This window comes from Vombatus ursinus, unplaced genomic scaffold (genome assembly GCF_900497805.2).
Source record: "Vombatus ursinus unplaced genomic scaffold, bare-nosed wombat genome assembly UNPS02004827.1, whole genome shotgun sequence".
Lineage (NCBI taxonomy): Eukaryota > Metazoa > Chordata > Mammalia > Diprotodontia > Vombatidae > Vombatus > Vombatus ursinus.
In genome coordinates, this window is record NW_020944605.1 from 1731171 (window position 1) to 1754872 (window position 23702).

At 33.4% G+C, this 23702-nt stretch overlaps 1 protein-coding gene across 1 annotated transcript in view; it reads right to left on the reverse strand.

The window, feature by feature from the left end:
- Nucleotides 1-23702, reverse strand: part of DMD (dystrophin) — a 2133690-nt gene that overhangs the window by 1328714 nt on the left and 781274 nt on the right. Inside the window, exons 38-40 of the mRNA XM_027841994.1 lie at nt 22147-22284; nt 19127-19279; nt 18086-18268 (exon numbers count right to left, since the gene is read on the reverse strand). Of these exons, the coding sequence (XP_027697795.1) occupies nt 18086-18268; nt 19127-19279; nt 22147-22284 (474 nt within the window). The remainder of the gene's footprint in view (nt 1-18085; nt 18269-19126; nt 19280-22146; nt 22285-23702) is intronic.

A 23702-nucleotide genomic window follows, 5' to 3' on the forward strand; every position in this document is an offset into this window, starting at 1 on the left:
AGGCATCATTTTGTCTTTTTAAATAGTTAACAGATTACAAGTATAATGGGATATTACATTCTTTATGTGTTTAGGTTAATTGTCTGACTGTAAAGATATGGTCTTCTTCAATATGGACTGAGAATTTTCCAAGATTTTGGTATCCTCACCTCTCTCATATATGTTTTGTGAATCAATCCTTCTATGTCTTCAAAATTAAATAACTTTTAGCATAAAACTCCTTTGCATAAATTCATTCCCAACTATTCTTCCAATTTTTTTTCTCTTTCAATGCCATTCTACTTCTTCGTGATTTGGGATTATGATGTAAGAGTATAAATGTGGTGGCTCTGCCAACATTGATGAAAAGAGTTTATTATAAAACTTGATATATCTTTTCTATTTATTGTCCTTTCATCATTTATAACTTTAAATTACTTTGCTATTACTTTGATTAATTGGCAGCATATTGACTTAATAATACCAATGAATATTTTCTATGTTGTATTATATTTTTCTTTGTTTTGTTAAACATTTTCCAATTCCATTTTAATCTGGATTAACTGCACTGGAAAGTTTTGCAGTTGTTTGCAGCCTGAAGGTAGTGAGTTTGGACCTCTCTTGGAGGATCTCAAGTTATAGATGGTCTAAAAATTGTGGGACTTAGTTTGTTTTATCCTACGTTCATTTATTGTCACTATCACTGCAGAAATGTAAATGGGAAAAGCAGGACTAAGGGTCATTTTTTATTGTTCTTTGTTTCATAGCCAGCCATGGTTGAAGCATTCAGCCTACAATGGATGAGCCTTTAAATACTTAGTTAGATTGGTCCTAAGGAAACAGGCATAATTCGTTGTTAGGAATAAATTTGCAGCCTTTCCAGCATGTTCAAACCTGCCATTGTTTGTGATCCATTGGTGTAGCTTCTAAGAACCCCAAATCATCTCTACATTGTGATGAGTATAGGCTTTGTGGAGGCATTTTTTTTAAGTAGTGCTTAAAAGGGTTGTATAGTTCAATCACTTGGAACATTCATTTGGGGGAATAGTTTATATCAATGATTCTGCATGATGTCCTGGGATTTCTTTTACCAGTAAATTGCAAATTTTGCAATAATAAATATTCAATAAATTTGTATGCTACATCTAGAACACGTGTAATCAACATTATATTAAATAAATGACAGAAAAAGAAAATGATAACTGTTGCAGGAGATGTGGGAAAATTGGGACACTAATGTAGTGTTGATGGAATTGTGAACTAAGCCAATCATTCTAGAGAACAATTTGGAACTATGACCAAGGAGCTATAAATTTGTGCATACCCTTTGACCTAGCAATAGCACTACTAGGTCTGTATCCCAAAGAGATAAAAAAACAAAAAGGAAAAAGGAAAAGGACCTATTTGCACAAAATATTTATAGCAGTTTTTTTAGTGGTGTCAAAGAATTGGAAATTGAGGGGATACCCATTTATTGGGGAATGGCTAAACAAGTTGTGGTATATGAATTTGATGGAATACTATTGTGCTATAGGAAATGACAAGTAGAATGCTTTCAGAAAAAACCTAGGAAGACTTATATAAACTAATGCAAAGTGAAGAGAGCAGAACCAGGAGAACATTGTAATAGAAATATTGTATGATTATCAACTGTGAATGACTTAGCTCTTCTCAACAATACAATGGTGCAAGACAATTCAGAAGAACTGTTATCTATCTCCAGAGAAAGAACTGATGGAGTCTAAATGCAAATCAAAGCATACTATCTTTCACTTTATTTGTGTGTGTGTGTGTGTGTGTATGTGTGTGTGTGTATTGTCTGTGTTTTTTCTCACAACATGACTAATATGTTTTGCATGATTGCACATGTATAACCTATATCAAATTGCTTGTCATCAGAGAAGGGGAAAGGGAAAGGAAGAGAGAATTTAGAACTCAAAATTTTAAACAACAAATGCTAAAAATTGTTTTTACATGTATTTGGAAAAATAATTAAAAGAAAAGCATTCTATTAAATTACATAAAATTACAGAATTTAGTATATTTAAGTGTTGAAATTAATTGGCATAGATCTTACAGGAAACAAAGGTATTTTTCCTTTTTTGACATGAATTATAGAACATATACAATTGTGACTAGTTTATTAGAATTATTATGGTAGTCAATTGGAATTTCATCCTAACTTCATTAGTATGTAAAGATCTATGTATATATTTCAAACATCTGTGATTTTATTGATGTAAGTACTCCTTTCATTGATATATATATATACATATATATATCAAAATTCTCTATACCTTAATAAATGTTTTTGCTGTATTACTTGTCAGTTGATAAACATTTATTAAACGCCTACTATATTTCAGGCTTTATATTTAGTTCTGGGTATATAAAAAGAGTTAAAAGGACATTCCTTGACTTCAGGGAGCTTGCAATGAAATAGGAGAGAAAACAAACAAGTAAGTACAAACAAGCAATATGAAGGATAAATAGGAATTAAATAAGAGAGAGAAGGAACTATAAAAAGGAGATGTTGGGAAAGACTTCTTGTAAAAGATGGAAATTTTAGTTGGGATTGAAAGGAACAGTGAAGACAGTAGGAAGAGATGAAGAGGGATAGTATTCCAGGCATGGGAGATGAACAGAGAAAATGCCTGGAGACAAGAGATGAAATATCTTGTTCTGTACAGCATGGAGGTCAGTGTCACTAGATCAAAGCATACTTTTCAAGTATGAAGGTGCAAGAAGACCTGAAAGATAGGAGGAGACTATGTTGTGAAAGGCTTTGAATATCAAATAGAGGATTTTGTATTTGATCCTCAAGGTGATAGGGAGCCACTGAAGTTTATTGAGTAGGGAACTGACATGGTCAGACCTGTGCTATAGCAAAATCATTCTAATGGCTAAATGTATAATGGAGTGAGAGTGAGAGAGATTTGAAACAGACAGAGCACAAGCAGACTTTTGGAATAGACCAGGCATAAGGTAATAAATATTTGCACTTTTAGGAAGCAAGAATCTGCAGTGGATGCAAACACCTTTTTCCTCTAGCAATTCTTAGTGACTTGTAATAAAAAAAGAAGTGGTAGCATCAGAAAAGAGGAGAGGGAATATTCAAAAATTGTCATAAAGGTAAAACTGAAGGTTTTGGCAAAAGGCTTGAATATGTGGGATGAGAGACAGTGAGCAGTTGGGTTCCTCAGGCTCATACCTAAGTTGTGAGCCTGAGGGACTGCATTGATGATGTTGCCCTCTATAGTAATGGGGAAGTTGGGGTGGGGGAAAGGTTTTGGGGAAACACAATGAGTTCCATTTTGGACATGTTGAGTTTAAGATGTCTACTTAACATCCAGTTTGAAATATCTGAAAGACAGTTGGAGATGGGCAATTAGAGGTCAGCAGAGAGGTTAGGGCAGGATAGGTACATTTAAGAATCATCAACATAGAGACGGTTATGAAATCCATTACCAAGATCACCAAGTGAAATAGTATAGAGGGAGAAGAGAAGAGGGCCTAGGACAGAACCCTGTAGAACAGTTGTGGTTTGGTTGGAAATCCAGCAAAGGAGATTGAAAAAGAGTGGTCAGATAGGTAGGAGAAGAACCAGGAGATAGTGGTATTCCAAAAACCTAGAGAGAAGACAGTTTCGATCAACAGTCTCAAAGGCTGCAAAAATGTCAAAGAGAATGAAGACTGGGTTTTATGATTAAGAGATGATGGTTGGGATAATTCATCTCCTGATTGCCCACATTCTAGTTACAAGTTTCACAGCTTAGTTAAGCTGGCATTTTGGCCCCTAATAGATACTATAGCACTGTAATCTTTTTAAATTATTTATTTCAAGAGCTCAGCATTAATGCCATTCCATGATGTGACTGTGTTACATACACCTGTGTTACATACGTATTACGTATGTGTCTGTGTTCATATCATTCATTACTTTGTGGAATATATACAAAACATCTAAAGTACATGCCATCATCCAAAACTCTTCCACTACCAAGATCTGGAACTATGAAGTTCCCCTCTCTGATTAGTCTCATGTCTTTCCAGTACTCCCAGGTCTTAATTCCTCTTAATCCTTTATCATAACTTTACTGTTCTACCAAAGTATCACTCTTATCCTAGCTTCCTTTTCTTACATATAGTCTTGACCCAACAGTAAAGGCAATGAATGCCCTTCACCTTCGGGTCCTTTGATTTTTGGTCCTTTGATTTTTCCCTCTCTGATGAACTATGGATGACCCCTTCAAGCAGAATTATTCAATCCTATTACTGAGTCACTAAGGATTGCTAGAGGAAAAAGATGTTTGCATCCACTGAAGATTCTTGCTTCCTAAAAACTTTACCCCTACCCAAGTGTCAATTGTTCTCTCCATATCTAATTGACTTCCTTATCACTCTATTCAATGACTTTTTCAAAGCTTCTCTTTTCTCTCTAAGCCACCAACTCCACCCTATCCTACTTTATCTTAGGTGAAGCCCTCACCACCTACTTTACCAAGAAGATGGAAGGAGCATGGTATGGTTGAAAAAGAGCTGACCTGGGAATCCAGAAATACCAGTTTTGAATTATTCTTCCAACAATTAACTAGCTATGTAATTTTACCCTGGGTATATCAAATGTTGAGCTTCAAGTTGCTCATCTGAAAAGTGAGGTAAATGCTTCCTTACCTGCCTAAAAGGTCTATTCTGAGGTTCAAATGAGAAAATGTGAGTAATATGTTTTGCAAAACTTAAACTAGAACAATATACGGGTCTGAGTTATTATTAGTTGTGAATTTCCTCTTTTTCTTTTTCCTCTGGGTAATTATCCATCCTCTCTATTCCTCCAGACTGAGAACAAAGGTCCTTCTATGATAAGTCTCAATTCTCCATTTGTTGCTTTAATCTCATCTCTTCACATCTCCTCTGGGAGATTTTTCTGGGGATTATTACCTTCCTTTCTCTCATTTTCAACCTTTCCCTCTCTACTCACTCCTTCCTTGATGACTACAAATATGCTTTAGATTAAAATGCAAAGTAACAACAACAAATCCTAACCCTTTTCTCTGACCCTGAAATGCCCTAAGATATCATGCTATCTATATCCAGTCTATATGTGTAGAAGTACATAAGGTCTGCTTTCTTGAACTGGCATTTAGTTGGCACTAACACTTTCAATTTGTACCTTTGGTGCTAAACATGGCATAACTATCCTTAAAATATCATTTTAAACTTCATTTTTAAACTTTTCCATCAATTTATCTATTATTACATTCTTGATTATAGGTGTAAAGCCTCAAATCTTCCCTTAAAAAAGATAACCGAACTCAAGGAAACACCCATTGAGTTTGAGTCCCAATGACCAGAATTAGAAATACTTTTTTAAATTCATGAATCAAGTCTTTTAATAGTGGATTATAACAATCACCAGAGTAAAATGATTTACCTTTATATCAGTGATTTTAAAGGATTAGAATATCTAATTTGAATACAATATAATGAGACTATACTCAGAGATAGTTCCATTGTGACAAAGAAATCCAATCATATTACATTATAGCCAGATAGAAAGCTCCCAGGGCTTGTTACCTTTTTTTTTTTCCTCTTCAATTTCATTAAATTATAGGCTTACATATATACATTGTACAAAGCAATAGTGAAACTCATGAGTTAAAATTTAATCAAAGTGCATGACAGATAGTGGAACACTATTTTTCATAAAGCCAGATAACTTGCCTCTTCTATAGTTTTCAGTTGATTACATCAAATCCTGAATATTATGGAACCTTTTCAAGGAGATTAATGATTATTCAAAAGATTGTGGCCTAACAACCAACATAAGACAAACCAAATAAGTGAAGATTGCCTATTGTCTAGGCTATGATATGCGATTAGATGGGTAAACTTTTCCATTAGTACTTTGGTACTAACGATATCCCCAAATTACATAGAAGAAAGAGAGCAAGCTGAGCTACATTTCAAAAATTGCAGGACTTTTAATGATTCCAAGATCCTCCCTGTTTAAAAATTATCCCCTTTTTTTAAAAAAAAACTATTCTTCTGGTGATGGAAAATACTTGTGTCACCATAATCCCTGAAGCAACATATACAGGTGATCCAGAGGACAATTGTGTAATGTGTCATCAACATACATAGCCTTCTGCATATTGCCAATGATGAACTGCTAATAAGATGTGGTATAAACTATAAAAGATACCATCCAGAAAATCTCTGATTTGAAAGGAGGTTAGTTGATCAAGGTGCAACAGTAATGATAACTAACTGTTGAAAATACTGAGAGTTTCGATATTACCCATGGAATTTTAAAAGTTATATCTTTGTGTACTGGATCAATCCTTTAGGGAAAATTTAAGATATGTATAAAAATCATAAAGGATTGGAAGAATTTATTGCAATACAAACTACCGAATCAAAACTCATATCAATGAGTCAAGAAACTAATGAAGAATTGAAGTAAATATATATTTCATTTAGAAGTGGTAATGATTCTTGTATTTCCTTACAATTAGAGAAAATACAATGAATCTGATTTTTAAAGTACTATTGGGTTCTATGGTTTTAGGAGGAGATTGAAAAGCTAAAGAGTATACAATAGAGGGCAACTAGGATGTTGAAGGACCTTCTGTCATATGAAGATTAGTTGAAGGAACTGGGCATATTTAGCTTGGAGAAGAGAAAACCCATGGGAATATGAAAACCGTCTTCAAGTAAATTAGAGGCTATTATATGGAAGAGGGAATCAATTTGTTATATTTTGCCCAGAGGTCAGAACAAAGACCCATTTCCTAGTAACTAGGAAAAATTTCATAATAATTAGACTTGTCCAAAAGTGGTGTTGATTCCCTAGAGAGGTGATGGGTTCCTCTTCCTTTAACATCTTTGAGTAGCGGCTAAACCTTTTGTCAGATATGCTATATTGGTGATTCGTTTTGTGTATGATTTAGATATAAGGCTGCTAATGTCTTTTCTACCATTAAAATTCTATTATTCCATGATTCTAGATTAGGGTGAATTTTCCATACTATCATAGTAGGAAGTGGACAATTGACTTCTAAAGTCCCAAAATAAGGTGGCCATAAATGCAATTGGATTTTTCCTTTTGTGGAACTTTTCTTTAAAATTAATGGTGTGCTCCAAACAAAGCCAATGCAACTAAGATTAGAAGGAAGGTAGAAAATTGGGAAAGAATTTTTACAACCAGTCTCTCTGATAAGGGCCTCATTTCTAAAATATGTAGAGAAGTAAGTCAAATTTATAAGAATACAAGTCATTCCCCAATTGATAAATGGTCAAAGGATATGAACAGGCAGTTCTCAGATAAAGAAATTAAAGCCATCTATAGTCAGATGAAAAAATGTTCTAAATCACTATTGATTAGAGAAATGCAAATCAAAACAACTCTGAGGTACCACATCACACCTATCAGATTGGCCAACATGACAAAACAGGAAAATGACAGATGTTGGAGAAGACATGGAAAAATTGGAACACTAATGCATTGTTGGTGGAGTTGTGAAATGATCCAACCATTTTGGAGAGCAATTTGGAACTATGTCCAAAGGGCTATAAAAATATGCATACCCTTTGACTCAGCAATTGCACTTTTATGGCTATATCCCAAAGAGATAATACAAACAGGAAAAGACCCACATGTACACAAATACTCATAGCAGCTCTTTTTGTGGTGGCAAAGAATTGGAAATTGAGAGGATGCCCATCAATTGGGGAATGCCTGAGCAAGTTGTGATATATGAATGTGATGGAATACTATTGTCCTATAAGAAATGATGATCAGGCTGACTTCAGAAAAACCTGGAAAGACTTGTATGGTCTGATGCTGAGTGAAGTGAGTAGAACCAAGAGAACATTGTACACAATAACAGCCTCGTTGTGCAATGACTAATATTGATAAACTTAACCCTTCCCAGCAATACAAGGATCTAAGACATCACCAAAGGCCTCGTGATGGAAAATGTTATCCACATCCAAAGAAAGAACTATGGAATTTGAATGCAGATTGAAACATACTATTTGCTATTTTTTTCTCTTCTGTTGAGTTTTGTTTCCTCTTTCTGGTGGTTCCTCCTATTGGTTCTAATTTTTACTTACAGCATCACTAATGTGAAAATATGCTTAATAGGAATGTATATGTATAGCCTATACCAGATTGTGCGCCATCTTGGGGAGGGTGGTGGGGAGGAAGGGGAGAGAAAAATTTTAAACTCAAAAGCATGTAGAAGTGATTGTTGACAAATAAAAATAAATTAATAAAAAAAATAATGGTGGGATCAATATTGTCTAAGTTGTTTTATGGGTTTTTTTTGTAGGGCATAAAAGAATTAAAAGACATGGTCTTTGGTCTTAAGACCTTTGCATCTAGTTGATATCAGAATATGATGAATAGTGAAGCAAACAAAGGTCAAAGAAGCACAATCTCCTTTGATGTTAAAATAAATCCACATTCTCTCTAAATGGTATATCTAACAATACTTTTACTTCAACATGTTGAAGGCCTTTGAACTTCTCCGTGTAAATTCTCCCTCCACCAGGGCACATTGGAATCTATCCAAAAGTCTTTTTCTTATTGCTCCTCATGTAATGGTGGTGACCTGGTATTCTCAAAAGTCAATGCCAGCAAAGTACACATTCTAGCAGCTTTTACTGATCTGGAAAGGTTTTGAATGTGATCCAAGTGACAGACTGTGTCTGCTGTCATAACTTAGCTAAGCTATGTATGGAAAGGCTTATCACCAGCAGGTTGGCCAAAATGAATCCTTTGGCTATGGCAATCAGATAATTAAAATAACTCAGAAACAAATGGTGTTTTGAGGTTTACAAACCACTAATTAAAAGCATAAACAGGTAGCTAGGATTACCTTAAAGTGGGATTTTGAATTCTACTTTAAGATAGTAAATTGTAAACCTATGGATTGGGAATGTGAGTGCTCCAAAAAAGAAAATATGATGCCAACTGAACACCCCAAATTATCAGCTAGATAATTAGAAAGATGAGAGTTGGAGAGAAAGGAATGCCAGTGTTAGCCCAAATCTTGACAATCAGATAGAGGTGCTAGGGTATAAATCACTGGTTTAAGTAGTTACTTTTATCTCTTAGATTAGGTGTCCCTTTGGTTGAGGCATTCATTAGATTTCATACAGCCTGGATACCATCTAGGCCTATTATCAAACAGATAATCTATTCACCAAAAACATGTGGATAATTTAGTTTCTGAAGTTGCTATAACCATAAGGCTTTCTGACAATAGTTTTACCCTTAATTCCTTTTATATTTCTACCCCAAAATGGAAGAGGGACATCTGATTCCTGGTTGCCACTTCACTCCATAACCTTCATAAATTATTGAAATTCTTGTCCATATTTAATGAATAATATTCTGCTTCAAGAAGTGAAATTCATTTATATTTCTCAATCCCCAAAGGAATTTTTGTTACCAGTTGGCAGTGGCAGTTGGCAGTCATGGTTCCTGTTTCAAAGCAGAAGCATTGTAGGAGGAGGGAATTATGCAGGAAAAAAAAATCCTTTTATTTTATCCTCAAAATGTTTGAAAGGGATTTATGTCACAAAGAGAAGTACCCAAATCAGTTCAGTAATGTTTGAAATTCCAAAAGTTGTAGTAGTATGATTCATGCTCTTTTTTTTTCTTTGCAGGAAAAAATGAGGCAGATAGATTATTTCATATATATAGTACAGACCTTTCTTTCTCCAATACTTTTCAGAGACACATGTATAATATGTAATATAATAGGTGTATATCCACATATTTATATAATGTATATATAATAGGTGTCCACATATATAATAGGTGAATATCCACACATATATTTGAATTTGAAAATTATCATAAAATGATTAATTCTTTAAAAAAGCAATTCACTATAAGGTTCTCTTAAACAACATATTCCATATTTTAGCAAAGTTTAGCTCAATAGAAAGGAGAAAAACACTCTTGAATAATTAACACTCACTCAAAGTGAAATGAGTCACCTAGGGAAGAAAGTATGTTCCCTACCACTAGAGATCTTCAAGTGGAGGCTGGATGAATACATGCTGGGGTTGTTGTAGGGATTTTTGTTAAGATATGGGCCTGTAAATATGACCATTGATGTTCCTTTCTTGCATTTTGGCCAGGAAAAAAAAATAAAGAATTGTAAAAATCTACTTGCAATTGGGGAAATAAATATAGGTTTTATGCTCCATGGAAACAAAAGATTACTATATGTTCATGGAGAAGAGATAATATCTGAAAGGAGAACTGAAGTATCTTAGTTGAAAGACAGATAGGAAGAAATGCCTGATTCAGAGGAAGATGTTCCCTAAGGAAGAAAATGTCCCAAGCAGTTAGAGAAGTCATATTTCTGAAATTGATTTAAGTTAAGGATGAATGATAAGGCCTTTATTTAATGCTAGATACTAGATTTTAAAAGAAGGAAAGCACAAAGAAGTTAGGTACATTTATTAATTATTAGAAAAAATAATAACATATCAGAGATTTTTAGTTTTGTTTATTAAGTAGAGCTGAAGTATATTAAAACCAAAAGTATCCACATGTTTGTAGTACAAAGTTTAACTGTTAATAAAGATATACACATTAGATATGTGATTTTATAGATCATCTACTAAAACTCCTCATTTTGAATCCCCTTCATGGTATGTAAGTGACCCATACCATGGGATTTCATATGTTATATCCAAGGTCTGAATAGTATTAGTGAAATAGGCTACATTTTCATCATTTGTCACGAGTTCTTTTCTCTGCCCTTAAGGAGCTACATTCTAAATAGGTAAGACATATACAGGGGGATAAGTAATGATCAGGGAAGGAGGAAGTACAGAAGTCTAAGTAGTAAAGAGTATCAGCTATTAAAATACTGTAAAATTTTGCTACCTAGGCAGCTTGATATAATAGTGATTTACAAAACAGCCTGGGAAGGTAGCAGAAGTTAGGTTGCAGGGGGCGAGAATTGACCTGGATGGCTGGTTAGATGTGATGTTAAGCTGAAGCATGGTCTGAAGTCCAGGATCAGAAGTTAGCTATGTTGGGAAGACCTTAACTTTGGGCTCTAAAATAAAATTTGCATGATACTTTGTTATAGCATCTTCCATTAAAGTCTTAATATAATGTCTCATCATGATGTGAAAGTGACCCTGGGTTCTTAAAGGTTATGCTGGCTGAGTTAAGAATGTTATGGGCTCTCCAAAGATGGGCAGGCTTTCAATATGGGTCAAGTACAGATTATGTGTCCAAAGACCAGACACAGGATGATTATTTTTTTTTTTTTTTGGCTAGAGCAAATTTTGTAGATATTCTTCTTTTGAGTTATAGAGGTACCATGTTCTGCATCTATAATGGAGTACCCACACCAAATAATAGTAGTAGTAGATAAGCTATGAAAATATTGAAAATTTTGCTACCTATGCAGTCTGATACAGCAGTGATATAAAATATGCATTGTTAGAACAATGATTAAATGTGTATTTTTGATTATACATAACATACCTATATCTATATCAGAGAATTTCCATGGAATACCAATTTCCTGAATCTAGCCTTCTTTCAACCTATATACTCCCTCTCTACAGCCTCTTCCCTGCTACCTGTAAGGCCCAAGACCAATGAAGTCATGCTAAGAGAAATTATGAGTGCTTCTGGGAGAGATAGAAGTTTGCCTCAAAATCAAGGTATCTTTGTTGCTAATGACATGTTTTTAATGATTTATTCTTACTTCCACTTTGCTATGATGATTTGGTTCTACTGTATCTTCTGATTATTGATTTCTTGCCTAGAGTTTTTACTATTACCCTAGCCCTGGCATTCTTTTATTTATTTATTCATTCATTCATTCATTTATTTATTTGTTTATTTTTTCATCTGATGATTTTCTGATCTGGTAAGGAGTATCCAGGAGAAGAAAATAGATAAGGAGCAGAACCAGTAGCATCACATCAGGGAAGCCAAGAGAAGAGAAAACATCAAAGTAGATAGGCTTGTTCAAAGTGCCAGATATTGCTAAAAGGTAAATGAGGGTAAGATTTGAGAAGAGGTCATTAAATTTGGTCAACAGGTCATAGGATTGTATGTTCATAGACTCAGAGGTGGAAAGGATTTAAGAAGTCATCTGGTCCAAATCCTGCATTTTATAGAATAGAAACAGAGATCTAGAGATCATAAGAGAATTATCTAAGGTCATATACATAATTGCAAAGCCAGTATTAAAACTCAAGTCCTCTGATTCTAAATCCAGTGCTCTTCCTGCTGTACCATGCTACCTTATTGGTGACCTTTAAAAGACTAGTTTATGTAGAGTTGTGTGGGCAGAAGCTAAGTGGTTAAACAGCATTGAGTTAAGACTATCAGACAGTAGAGAATAATGGATTTTTTTGTTACCATTGCTTTGTAGACAGTACAAGAAAGAATCCAAATAAGTGGCCAAAAGGGCAATTAAACAATGCATAGTGGGCCCACACATGCCTGTGAGAATCATATGCAGCAGAAAACTATATATATCCCCAGAAATGTCAGCAATAGAGTGGCAAGGAGTTTTTGGGCCCAAACAAGAGCTGCAGTAATTCTGGCTACCAGTTAAATTGAAGTGGTAGAAGGGAGGAGGGGTTTTTCAACAAGCAAAGAAATCAATAGACTGAGCCTGCTGGTGACAGAGAAAGTGATGCTGAAAAATGGGGGGTTCCTGGCTGACACAGAGGAGTTGTGCTACCATACAAGAGCCAGAGACCAGAAGCAGGGAAGAATAGAGGTACAATATGGCAGAGCAAATTTAGATCCTATCCTTCATTGGTACCATGAGTTATGTGGACTATGAAAAGCCAAGAGAAAGTATTAAGTCTTTAGTGATCACCAAATATTTCCCCCTCAAGTGGAAACCTCAACACTAAAATAGTCATAAATGTCTGGAGGATTGTAGGTGAAGTGAAGAAGAATGAAGTTCACTGGATAAGTGATTACTTGATTCTAGCAATTTCTGTTCCTTTCCCCTTGTGGAAGCAGGTGTCCTCAGCCCTAGAATAGCATGATAAACTGGGAGGACTTTATAGATCTTTGAGGAATGTGAAGCACACCAAAGAAAGATTGTTTGATTCTCCAGCAACACTAAGTGCCTTTGCCTTGTAAAAAGAAGACAGTACTATATAAATTCCTGGAAAGTGGGAGCACTTCTGTGCAGGACGGAAGGTTGTTTTGATTTTTCTGTGGCATTAGATGCAAATCTTGGCATTTTGTTTCAGGTGAAATAATGTTTGCTCCATACTTGATGTATTTTTAGCCCAAGTGGTTGTATAAGAGTTTCACCCCCATGACCTTTTTTTTTTTTTTTTGGAGACCTAGAAATGAGACAAATTCTGATGATCCCAAGGAAAATCCTAGATGGAAACAAAACAAACTCAAATCTGATGTTACTAAGGGAAAATCTGGGTGGAGGCATAAAGAAAGAAATTTGTGAAAGTAACTTAATACACCCTATTGATTTGACTCAGGCAGTTTATCACCCAATCGTGGACTAAATGTGAAAATTAGAATAAAAGAAATGATTAAGGAAGTGTGTGATTGGAAAAGGGTATAGGTTAATCATGCCTTAATAATAACAGATAACAGATGAATAATCTGATTGCTTTGACAGTATCCCCAAAATATTAAAGAAGCAAGCTCTTTGATGGATGGATTAGAGAAGAATGAGACCAGGGACATGGAGACTAGTTAGGAGGTTATTTCAGGAATAATAATAATTATCATTATTATTTCAGGAGACCAGCAAAGAGGTAATAAGCATATAATAAGAGGTAATAAGAGGAAGTTTAATGTGAATGGACAGAAGAGGACAGATACAAAAGATAGCTTGGAGGTAGCATCAGTATGAGTTAGTAACTCATTGGATATAGGGGGTGAGAACAAAAGAGTACCCGGATGTTTCAGATGGTAGCTCTAGCACAGGAGCTGGCCCAAACTAAGAATGCTTTTTATATACTTAAGTATGATAAAAGTTTATTTAAAAATTTTAAAATCATTCTTAGCTTATGGACCATTAAAAAAACAAACAAAAAAAATCAGAAGGTGGACTAGATTTGATCAGCAGGCTGTAGTTTGCCATAACTTGTCAAGGAAAATGATAGTGTCATTGACAGAAATAGGAAAATTAAAATAGTCCTATATTCTCTCAATATTCTAGTTCTTAAAGCCCAGCCAAGTATCACAATCCTGTCAGGTCAAACCTTTATAAGTGCTAAGAGAGGCAGAAAAATGAGGGCTGTCCATGGTGTTAAAAGGCAGTATTTTTCAATTTAGAAAGATTCACTTCCAGTTCTATTGAGAACATTTCCTGCCTTGGACCCCTTTTCCCAATTACATCAATACTTTACCTTAATACGATATTTAAATTTCCTGTTCCCAAGTTGTCCCTCAGAATAGTGAACTTGATATCCCCCTTTTTTCGATCTTCTTGGTTCGATCTGACCCTGCTCCTGAGAAATAGTTAGACTTCCTAATTCATCTCGATCTTTGCCAATTTTCTGTGTCTAGTAATCATCTCTTCCCCATGGCATCTAGTAATGAGAACCCTCAATTTACTTCAATTGGGCCTTGCTTCTGTGATCTCCCAAGAGAATATCTTGTTGCACTACCATTCTGCAGTCCCTTGAATATGACAAAATGTTACTGCCTTGGTTTAAGAATACTACTGCTGTACATGCTGCCACTGAAACTCCTGGAAAGGGTTCTTCTTACTCTTATATGTTCAAGTGCAGATCTCTTAAAATTATAATTGAAAAAATTATGAAAACATATATAATATTTTTAGTCAACTCTCACTATACTGTATTGGATCAACAGAAACTCCTGTAAGGGGGTCTTCTTACTCTTATATGTTCAAGCGCAGATTTCTTCAAAATTTAATTGAAAAGATTATGAAAGTATATATAATATTTTTAGTCAACTCTCACTATATTATAGTGGAAGGAGGCTGAGACTTGAGGCCTAGTTCTTCCACTAATTAGCTCTATACCTTGGGCAAGCCTTTCTGAATTTCAGATTTTTCATCTAAAATAATGATAATAATGATATTAATAATTGCATTTATATGACATTTTAAGGACTACAAAGCACTTTACAAATACTAACTCATTTTATCCTTACAACAACCCTGTGAGGTAGGTACTATTATTATCTCAATTTTACAGAGGAAGAAACTGATGCAGAAAGAGGTTAAGTGACTTTGTCAGTCACATAGCTAGTATGTGTCTGAGATCAGATTTAAACTCGTCTTCCTGATTCTGAGTCCAGAGCTGGCTTACTGTGCCAACTAACTCTCTCTATGATATGAAGCAGTTGGACTGGGTATATTTGAACAACCCTTCTAGCTTTGTTATTTTGTGATGATCAGAGGGGCAGAATGGATGGAGTACTAAGTTTGGAGATAGGAAGACAAGTTCAAATCCTGCCTGAGATACTCACAATCTGTATGACCAAGCAAGTCATTTAACCTCTTTTAGATTCAGTTTTCTTACTGGCAAAATGAACATATTAATAGCATCTAAATCATAGAGTGGTAGTGAAGATCAAAAGAGATTTTATATACAATACACATAGGGCTTTACAAACCTCAAAGCACCACACAGATACTAGTTATTAATATTTTCCATTATAATAATGATCCTCATTATCATCTGTTGAGAAAAATGCTATTTTCATATTGTATTTGTGATAATTCCGTGTTCTCTCCCCACTGTCACTACTCATGTCCTGTACTACCAACATGGAATTAAATAGACTTATGCCAGGCCCAGAGTTTCTATGTACATTTCTGTATGTTTGTAAAGAATGTTGATATAAGCTGAGGTTGTGACTATAAAGACATCTGCTGAGACATAAGAGAATGATTCCCTGTATCCCATTTATTTGGTCTACTCAACACCAATCATACAATTCCTTTGGTACCACCATGTAAAAGAAATATAGCTAATATTTATATCAATGAAGACTATCTAAAATGTATAAATAGGCTGGTGAGTATAGAGAATTAATAATAATGCAAATTATATTTGCAAAGCAGTATTTTTTTTAGTGTGTTACTAAATATTTTGGTTAATCTTCACAAAAAAAAAACCTTTGTAAGGTAAGCTGGAGAGGGATTACTATCCATATTTTATAAAAGAGAAACTCTGAGAACTTGCCAAAGGTCATTGGACTAATAAGTCATGGAACCAGGTTTGAAATCCAAATCTTTTAATTCATCACCCAGCACTCTCTGCTCTATAAACATCTTCTAGACGCTAGAGATATTGACATATATTCCTGGATTCTAATTACATTTCAAGACCAAATGTTGTTATTCATTATCTATTATATTGTATGCATGAATTGATGTACTATATTGCCATAGATAATCAGGAGTTAACCTTAAAACATTTTCAATCTTCTTTCTGATTGAACAATTTACATCAGATGACTATGAAGGACATTCCATGCTCTTGAATGCATACTATATAGAGAAATTATATCTCAAAGTTTCAGTAAAATATTATTAACATAGTCTAATTTTGTTTTTAACATTACATATTAATTATTTCCTTAGGCAATTTGCAGTTTTCAACCTTGGTGCTAGTTTATAAGAACATTTTATTTGCCAACAATCCTTTTCAGACTCTGTGTACAAAGTTTTGATGAAAAAGAGAGAATTGAGGCAACTAACTAGATAATTCAGGTCCAAAGAAACATTTTCTCCTGAAAAATCCACTTAATTTTGCCTTGAATTACCTGGATACCTTCCTTAAATCTTTTATTTACTTTGTATATATTGGTACAGCTTTTCAGTATAAGCTTTAATGATCTATGACTGATCAGAATCATAAAGCTTAATATGAAGCATGAGAAAGGCAATCAATTAGAATAAAACCGAATAATATAATATCATTTCAATATTTCTCGGATTATGTATTTCAACTGCACAAATATTCACATTGGTATTATATTTTAGACAATTTCATTTTGTAGGAAATATATATATATGTTATATATATATGAACTCAAAGTGTAATCTTGAAGTAAGAATCTTGCACATTATATACTTCTTTGGTCAACGCATCATTTTGAAATATGCATGTTGGGTTATATGTTTCAAACTGAGTTATGTACAATAATATGTTAGAGTAATTTTTCAAAACATAGATCATATTTCAGATAGAATAAACAAAGTCACAGAAAAATTTCCTGGGTAGAAACATCTATTATTGGTTTGGTATTTGACACACTATGTTTGTCAATATTTTCTTTGGTTAAGTACTAAGTGGTAAATGTATGTTTTCATATTACAAATTTTAAAAAAAACAGACAAGAGGAAAAAAAGGGAAACTATAAGAAGGAACCCATGGTTTATGATACTGCAATTTCTAGTCAAAGATTGTCACAAGTTTTCCGGATAGATGCTTGACAAAAATAAAAGTCATTTCTTTTTTGCCCTCAAACACCCTGTAACATACATGATATCCACTTCCCATAATTTATCAACCAAATCAATCAAATAAAGCATTAGATTTTTCTATAATATGGTCATTCTAACTTTTTTAGCGCATCAATAATTGATGTCTCAGTTAACGTTTGTTCCATTCTGTTTAAAGAGCCATACACAAGAGATGTAAGAAAAATTTCCCAACATATATTTATTATAGACTACATATACATAAAAAAACAATTAAAATTTGCATGGGATGATCCTGGAAAAGTAATACACTTTTTTTTTTGATTAGACATGTATGCTGAAATAAAGCAAATGTATGATATGCTGACAAGTTTACACTTCTAATGTTATGGAAAAATGATGAGGCAAAAAAAAATTAAGGTGTTCATTCTTTTTGTGAAAATGGGATTGTTGTCTGTCACTAGTCACTTCAAGGTTGCCTTTTCTTTTTTGAAATCATTCTAAAAGCAAGTCAGTAGCTCAGTAAGATAGGAAGCTGCTGACGTGAAGATAAGCTTTGGAAGAGTTGGAATTTTATCTGAGGTTTTCCTTATCATTAGTGGGGCTCTGTTAGTAATAGTAGGAGTTGCAAACACATTGGTTTGCCAGTAACAACTCACAATTTGTGCATAGTTGAGTCTCCGAAACTGAGCAAATTTGTTTTCAATTTCTCGCCAGCGCTTGCTGAGCTGGATCAGGGTTGGCTCCACAGCCTTTGTGGCCCCATCCTTAGACAAGCTCTCAGCTTGTCTGTGCACCGCATTCAGCTCTTCTGTCTTCTTCTGCAACTCACGATCAATCTCCTAGTGAGCAAAACCAATACAGGGCCCAGGGCAGTTAGCCAATCAACCACAGCAACCAACTTGAAAGCAGCAAATACGTCTTTCAGAACTTTCAAAGGCTTTCCACTTTATTGAAATCGTATAAAAATACAGTTAGGGATAGACCTTACTGTATGTTGGGGTAAAATAAATCAGACAATTTCAAGTATCTCCTCGCATGTGGTTCTGAAGAAAAAATGGATTCTATTAGAGTGTATGTGAGGGATACTGAAATAATTGCCATATTTTCTTTCTTTTAAATTTTGGTGACTGAAAATTGAAGTGATAACTCTGTTATTTGGGATTGTACAAATAAAATTTTCAAGGGTTCATTGAATTAGTAGTTAATTCTTTTTTTTAACTTTTGGAGAAACTCAACAGAGAATGAAGCAAAAGAAGAAAGTGATAACAACTGAAAAAATCTTCAGACAGTAGGGAAATGAATCTACATAGATTTGACAGAGGTGCATGACAATGCTCTGATGAAATGAATGTGCTAACATGAAAAGAAGGCGTCCATAGACCGATAAGTCATTTGTTCATCTGGAACAAAGATACACAAAGTCAATTACAATTTTCACCAGAAACACATAACATTTCTCCATCTATTTTACACAATTCAAACATTTTATTAAATCAGCTTCATATCACTTGAATAACATTTAATACAATAAAACATTTACCAAAAAAATTAGTAATACAAGAAAATGCATCAAATCACAGACTGCTAGTAGGGAGAACAGAACATGAAGAATTTTAATATGGTCTACATGTAGTTTATTTTGAAATTAATAGAGCATGACATTAAAAACTACTATTGGCATTCTAAAACAACATTACCTTTAGTTTCCATTCATCTTTGGGCTCTGGTAGACTGGCTAATTTTTTCTCAATGTCATCCAAGCATTTCAGTAGATCATCAGCCTGCCTCTTGTACTGATACCACTGATGAGAAATTTCTAGAGCCTTTTTTCTTCTCTGAGACCTCAAATCCTGTTCATAGTGCAGATATTATTAGATTATCAATGAAAAAGTTTAGAGTCTTTTAATTGGTGTTTATTATGTTGTCACTTTAAAATTAAAGACCTTCACAATATTTACCTTTTAGGTCAAATTTGCCTGTTTAATTCTGTTAAGATAAAAAAAAATGGCAAACTAGGAATATGTAGGGTAAGAAGCCTACACACATACATATGCACATATGCACACACACACACAAGTCTAAGAAATCTGAACATATTTAAATTGTTCTTTGATTATTGGTTCAAATTTGTTTTGAGGTCTACTGACATACTAAGTTAATCTCTTTTAAAGGATTAAATGTGTTACTATTTGAGAATTCAGGTTTTATATGACACTTTTGGGACTAAGAAAATAGCCAGTCAACTAGATAAGTATAAAAGGCTGTAGTATGCTAAGAAATGTATGAAAAAATATCAAATGCAAGCTCAGACAAGTCAAAAAAAGTTCAGGTACATTCAAGCAACAGACATTCATATGATTAAGACTCATCATGAGCTATTACAAAGAAAATGAAATTTATTATTAGTAGGGCATGCAAGTTTTAATTGTTTCTGTTAAGTTCTTCCAAAGCTTAATTCTAATAAAGTCTCTGTTTCTACAGGAAAAAGAAAAAAATACAAAGGGCAAAGATTGAACATTTCTTCTATTAAATACAATAAAAACTAATGGTACCAATATCTTTTTGTATTTTACACTAATAAAAATAAGAATCTTCATACCCAAAGCAACTTACTTACCATCAGAAAAAGAGGAAAGAAAGCTACATGGTTTCCAATCAATTTGATAAGAAAATAGTTTATTTGAATTTGTTTGAATTGTTTGATATTCCATTGAGATTTATCTGTCAAGGTTGAATGCCTTTATTGAGTCACCTAAGAAAAAAATCAATCACCTTGGTCTATGCAAGCATACCCAATATCTGTTGGATCAATAGATGAGTCTGAATGCCATTTTATCATAATTAAAAGTAGTATCACAGGTCTGCATAAATGGCTTTCATTACTTTGGTGCAGTAGCAATTATGCTTTACATACACTGGACTTAAGTTTGTCAAAAGAAAGACTTTCAACTACTGAAAAAAATAAATTTTAATATTTTAATGATTGTGTAAAGGCGAGGCTTAGACAGTTGGAGCCATGTGGATTTTTAACAATGTGACTGCACCAAGGGCAATATAAACTTGGGCACAGAAATATAATTGAGATTTATTGACACTGATTAAGTTTTGTGGATATATTTTGGGTCAAATTATGTGTATGTACCTTAATTGTCCATTTATTTCCAATTCTGGGTGTAAAATTTACTGCAAATTTAAATGGAAGGCTGGATTGATTTTATCCCTTGTTCCTCTTCACACATCTCTATCCCCCAGGAAGTTTTGCCCCTGCTTTTGATGGACCACTTAGAATGAGAGGGGTTTTGTTTTGTTTTGTTTTGTTTTTTAACAACAAATATGATAGAACCAGATGAGACCAAGTTACTTCCTAAGGTCATATACTTGACTGTTAAAGGAAAAGGGCTTCCTGATCATAAAGTTAAGGCCTGTTCCCCCTAAGTGAGAAAGAAAAGTAATATAGAATATTTGTAAACAATTACCAAGAAACAGTTATTAAAAACATGATTGTAATTAAGTACCTTTGCAAAGTCCTGGTAGGTACTCCCTAAAACTCATCATAACCAAAAGCCAACAAAGCCTTCAGAAATTCTGAGTACCTTCTGGTTTTCACTTATATTCCCCTAAGAAATAGGTGTTTTCTATGACTGTATTTATCAGCAGTTACCTTCAGAACAGCTGCTAGCCAATTAGACTTTTCTTCCAGATTCCTTGCAGTCACAATATCATGTAATTACATTCCCAGCAGTGTTTGTTTGATTGTCTGACTCTACAGAATAGAGTTTTATTTTCTGATTTGCATATAGAATACAGACTCCATCTACCTAGTCATAGCTATAAAAGAGTGATTTACTTTAGCACTACTATTAACAATGAGAACTATTACAATTAACACTACTAGAAAACCAGTCATGCATGCAAAATAGTTAATATTGCCATGTGAAAGAATCACCATGTCACAAAACTTGTTTAGGCTCTGCCCAAAAGATAGCCAAATATTAATTACAGAAAATAAACATGCTTTTCTGCTTTTATGACAAAAATCCTCATTTGACATTTGAGAGCTGGTATATGCTTAAATAAAAGCCTGACAGTATTGCTTTTTGATGTTAAAACAGTCTTTTTCATTCAAGATCCTTAAGTTTCTTTCAAGGGTTATTCTACTGCTGGGAAAGTGGGATTACTTTCCTCAGGTTAGGTAAATTTCTTAATGACAAGATGTGTTAGAAAAAGAGTTCAGCATAATCATTTTAAGTCTTTATCTAGCAAATGTCATGATGCCAGAAAACTATTTAAATCTGATCCCAACTGAAGACAGGATAAGATAAACTATCACTTGTTAGGATTGGTCATTAAACTTGAGTTTCAAAACAAACACAATTAAACATCATTTTTCTTATAGTTCAGCAAATTAAAACCATAAAATTCAGGTAACTAAGCATCTTTAATATGCTTCCAATTATATATAGTCCAGAAAAATACTCAAACAACAGTGCAATATGATTTTAAACCTTGTTGGTAGATGTCAAAACAATGATTTTCTTTTATAAAAAAAATGACACATATCAGAAATACTTAATAAAGTCAATACACACATTTAACTGTATTCATGTATATTCTCAATCACTGATATACTAAGCAGATTTATTTATAGACAGAGAATTTTATCCTATATAAAGAAGAACAACACAGGCAAGGTATATTATAATTTTAACTCCTATACCTTGAGAGCATTATGTTTTGTCTGTAACAGCTGCTGTTTTATCTTTATTTCCTCTCGCTTTCTCTCATCTGTGATTCTTTGTTGTAAGGTGTCTCCTCTTTGCAACAACTCTTTTACAGTACCCTCATTGTCTTCACTCTGATTAAAAACAACAAGTATAGTCTTCATTTTGGTAAAAAAAAAATCATAATCATTAGCAGAAAAAAAACACTAAAACATTTTAAAACTGTTGCATTTTTGTGGAATTTATAAAAAAGAATATACGAATGTATTTTCATTTTTAACAAAAATGAAAAAAGTAGGATAAACTACTTAGTTCAAATGCGCAATAGTTGTTATTTTTAGGTGGAGGTTGTGCAGCAGGAGGAAAAGATGTGTATGGTCTTCAGAGTTTTGTCACAAGAATTTGTTTTTACTTTTTAAAATGATACTAAAAAATGGGAAAATCCAGAAAAAAAAGTTTCAAGTGAGATATCATTACTGGCATCTGCTATAATAACTGATACAAAAAAGTACACACATTTTTATATTTAAATCCATATTTATTATTTTCACATATACAGATGGGCTTTTATTTTGGTCCATATATTTTACTGTTAAAAAATTATACTCAGCAAGAGTTTCTTTCTTCTTCAAAGTCATAAAAAAAAGTTTGATTTGGTCTGGTTTATTTTTTTTAACAAACTCTATATTTTTCAAGCAATCTTTGAAATATTAAAATATATTATGTTTATTGACTTAAATATTATTTTAAGGCTCTAGTAATCATCTTAAACCTGCACATATGTTTTAATTTTAATAGTGGCTTTATGGTAAACTCAAGGGACTTAGAGTACTTTAACTTAAAAAAAAATAAGTTTAACTGGCAATTAGGAAAATTCTACCTTTCCTATACATTTTATTAAATTATCTAATTTCAGTGGAAACATAAAATGCTCAGTGAATGAATATCTTTGTGCATGTATGTGTGTGTAAAATAGTATACAAAACAGACACTGCAAATAACCTATTTTTCTTGTTGATTTTATTGCATAGAATAATTATGGTTTGTTCTGATTACTTTAAAAATTACATATATCAAAATATTATTGTTTAGCATACATATATGTGTTGGCATGTGATGTTTTGCAACTAATTTTTGGCATCATTTTTATTTTCTGAACTCATTGGTGCAGGAATTCTACTGGCATGAGGAGGACAAATTCTGTACTAAAATCTAGGGTTCCTTTGGTAAGTCAAAAATGGAAAAGAAAATGAAAAAAATAAACAAAAAAATCTGAAATTATAAGGACTGTAACTTTTGGGGTTAAAATTATAAATGCTTTTATTTCAATACTCAATGGGGAAACTGATTTTTTTTGGAAAGGAAAAAATGTCAAGTATTTATTGGATATTTCTCATAATATAACTGATAGATTAATGTCACATGGATATAGTATTCATATCTTGGATATAGGATAATGCTTATTTTGGCACCCTCCAACCATACAGTACTTTTCAGAGTTGATATGGAGTTTCCTTTCACCACATGATGGTCATGTGCCAAGATAGACAAT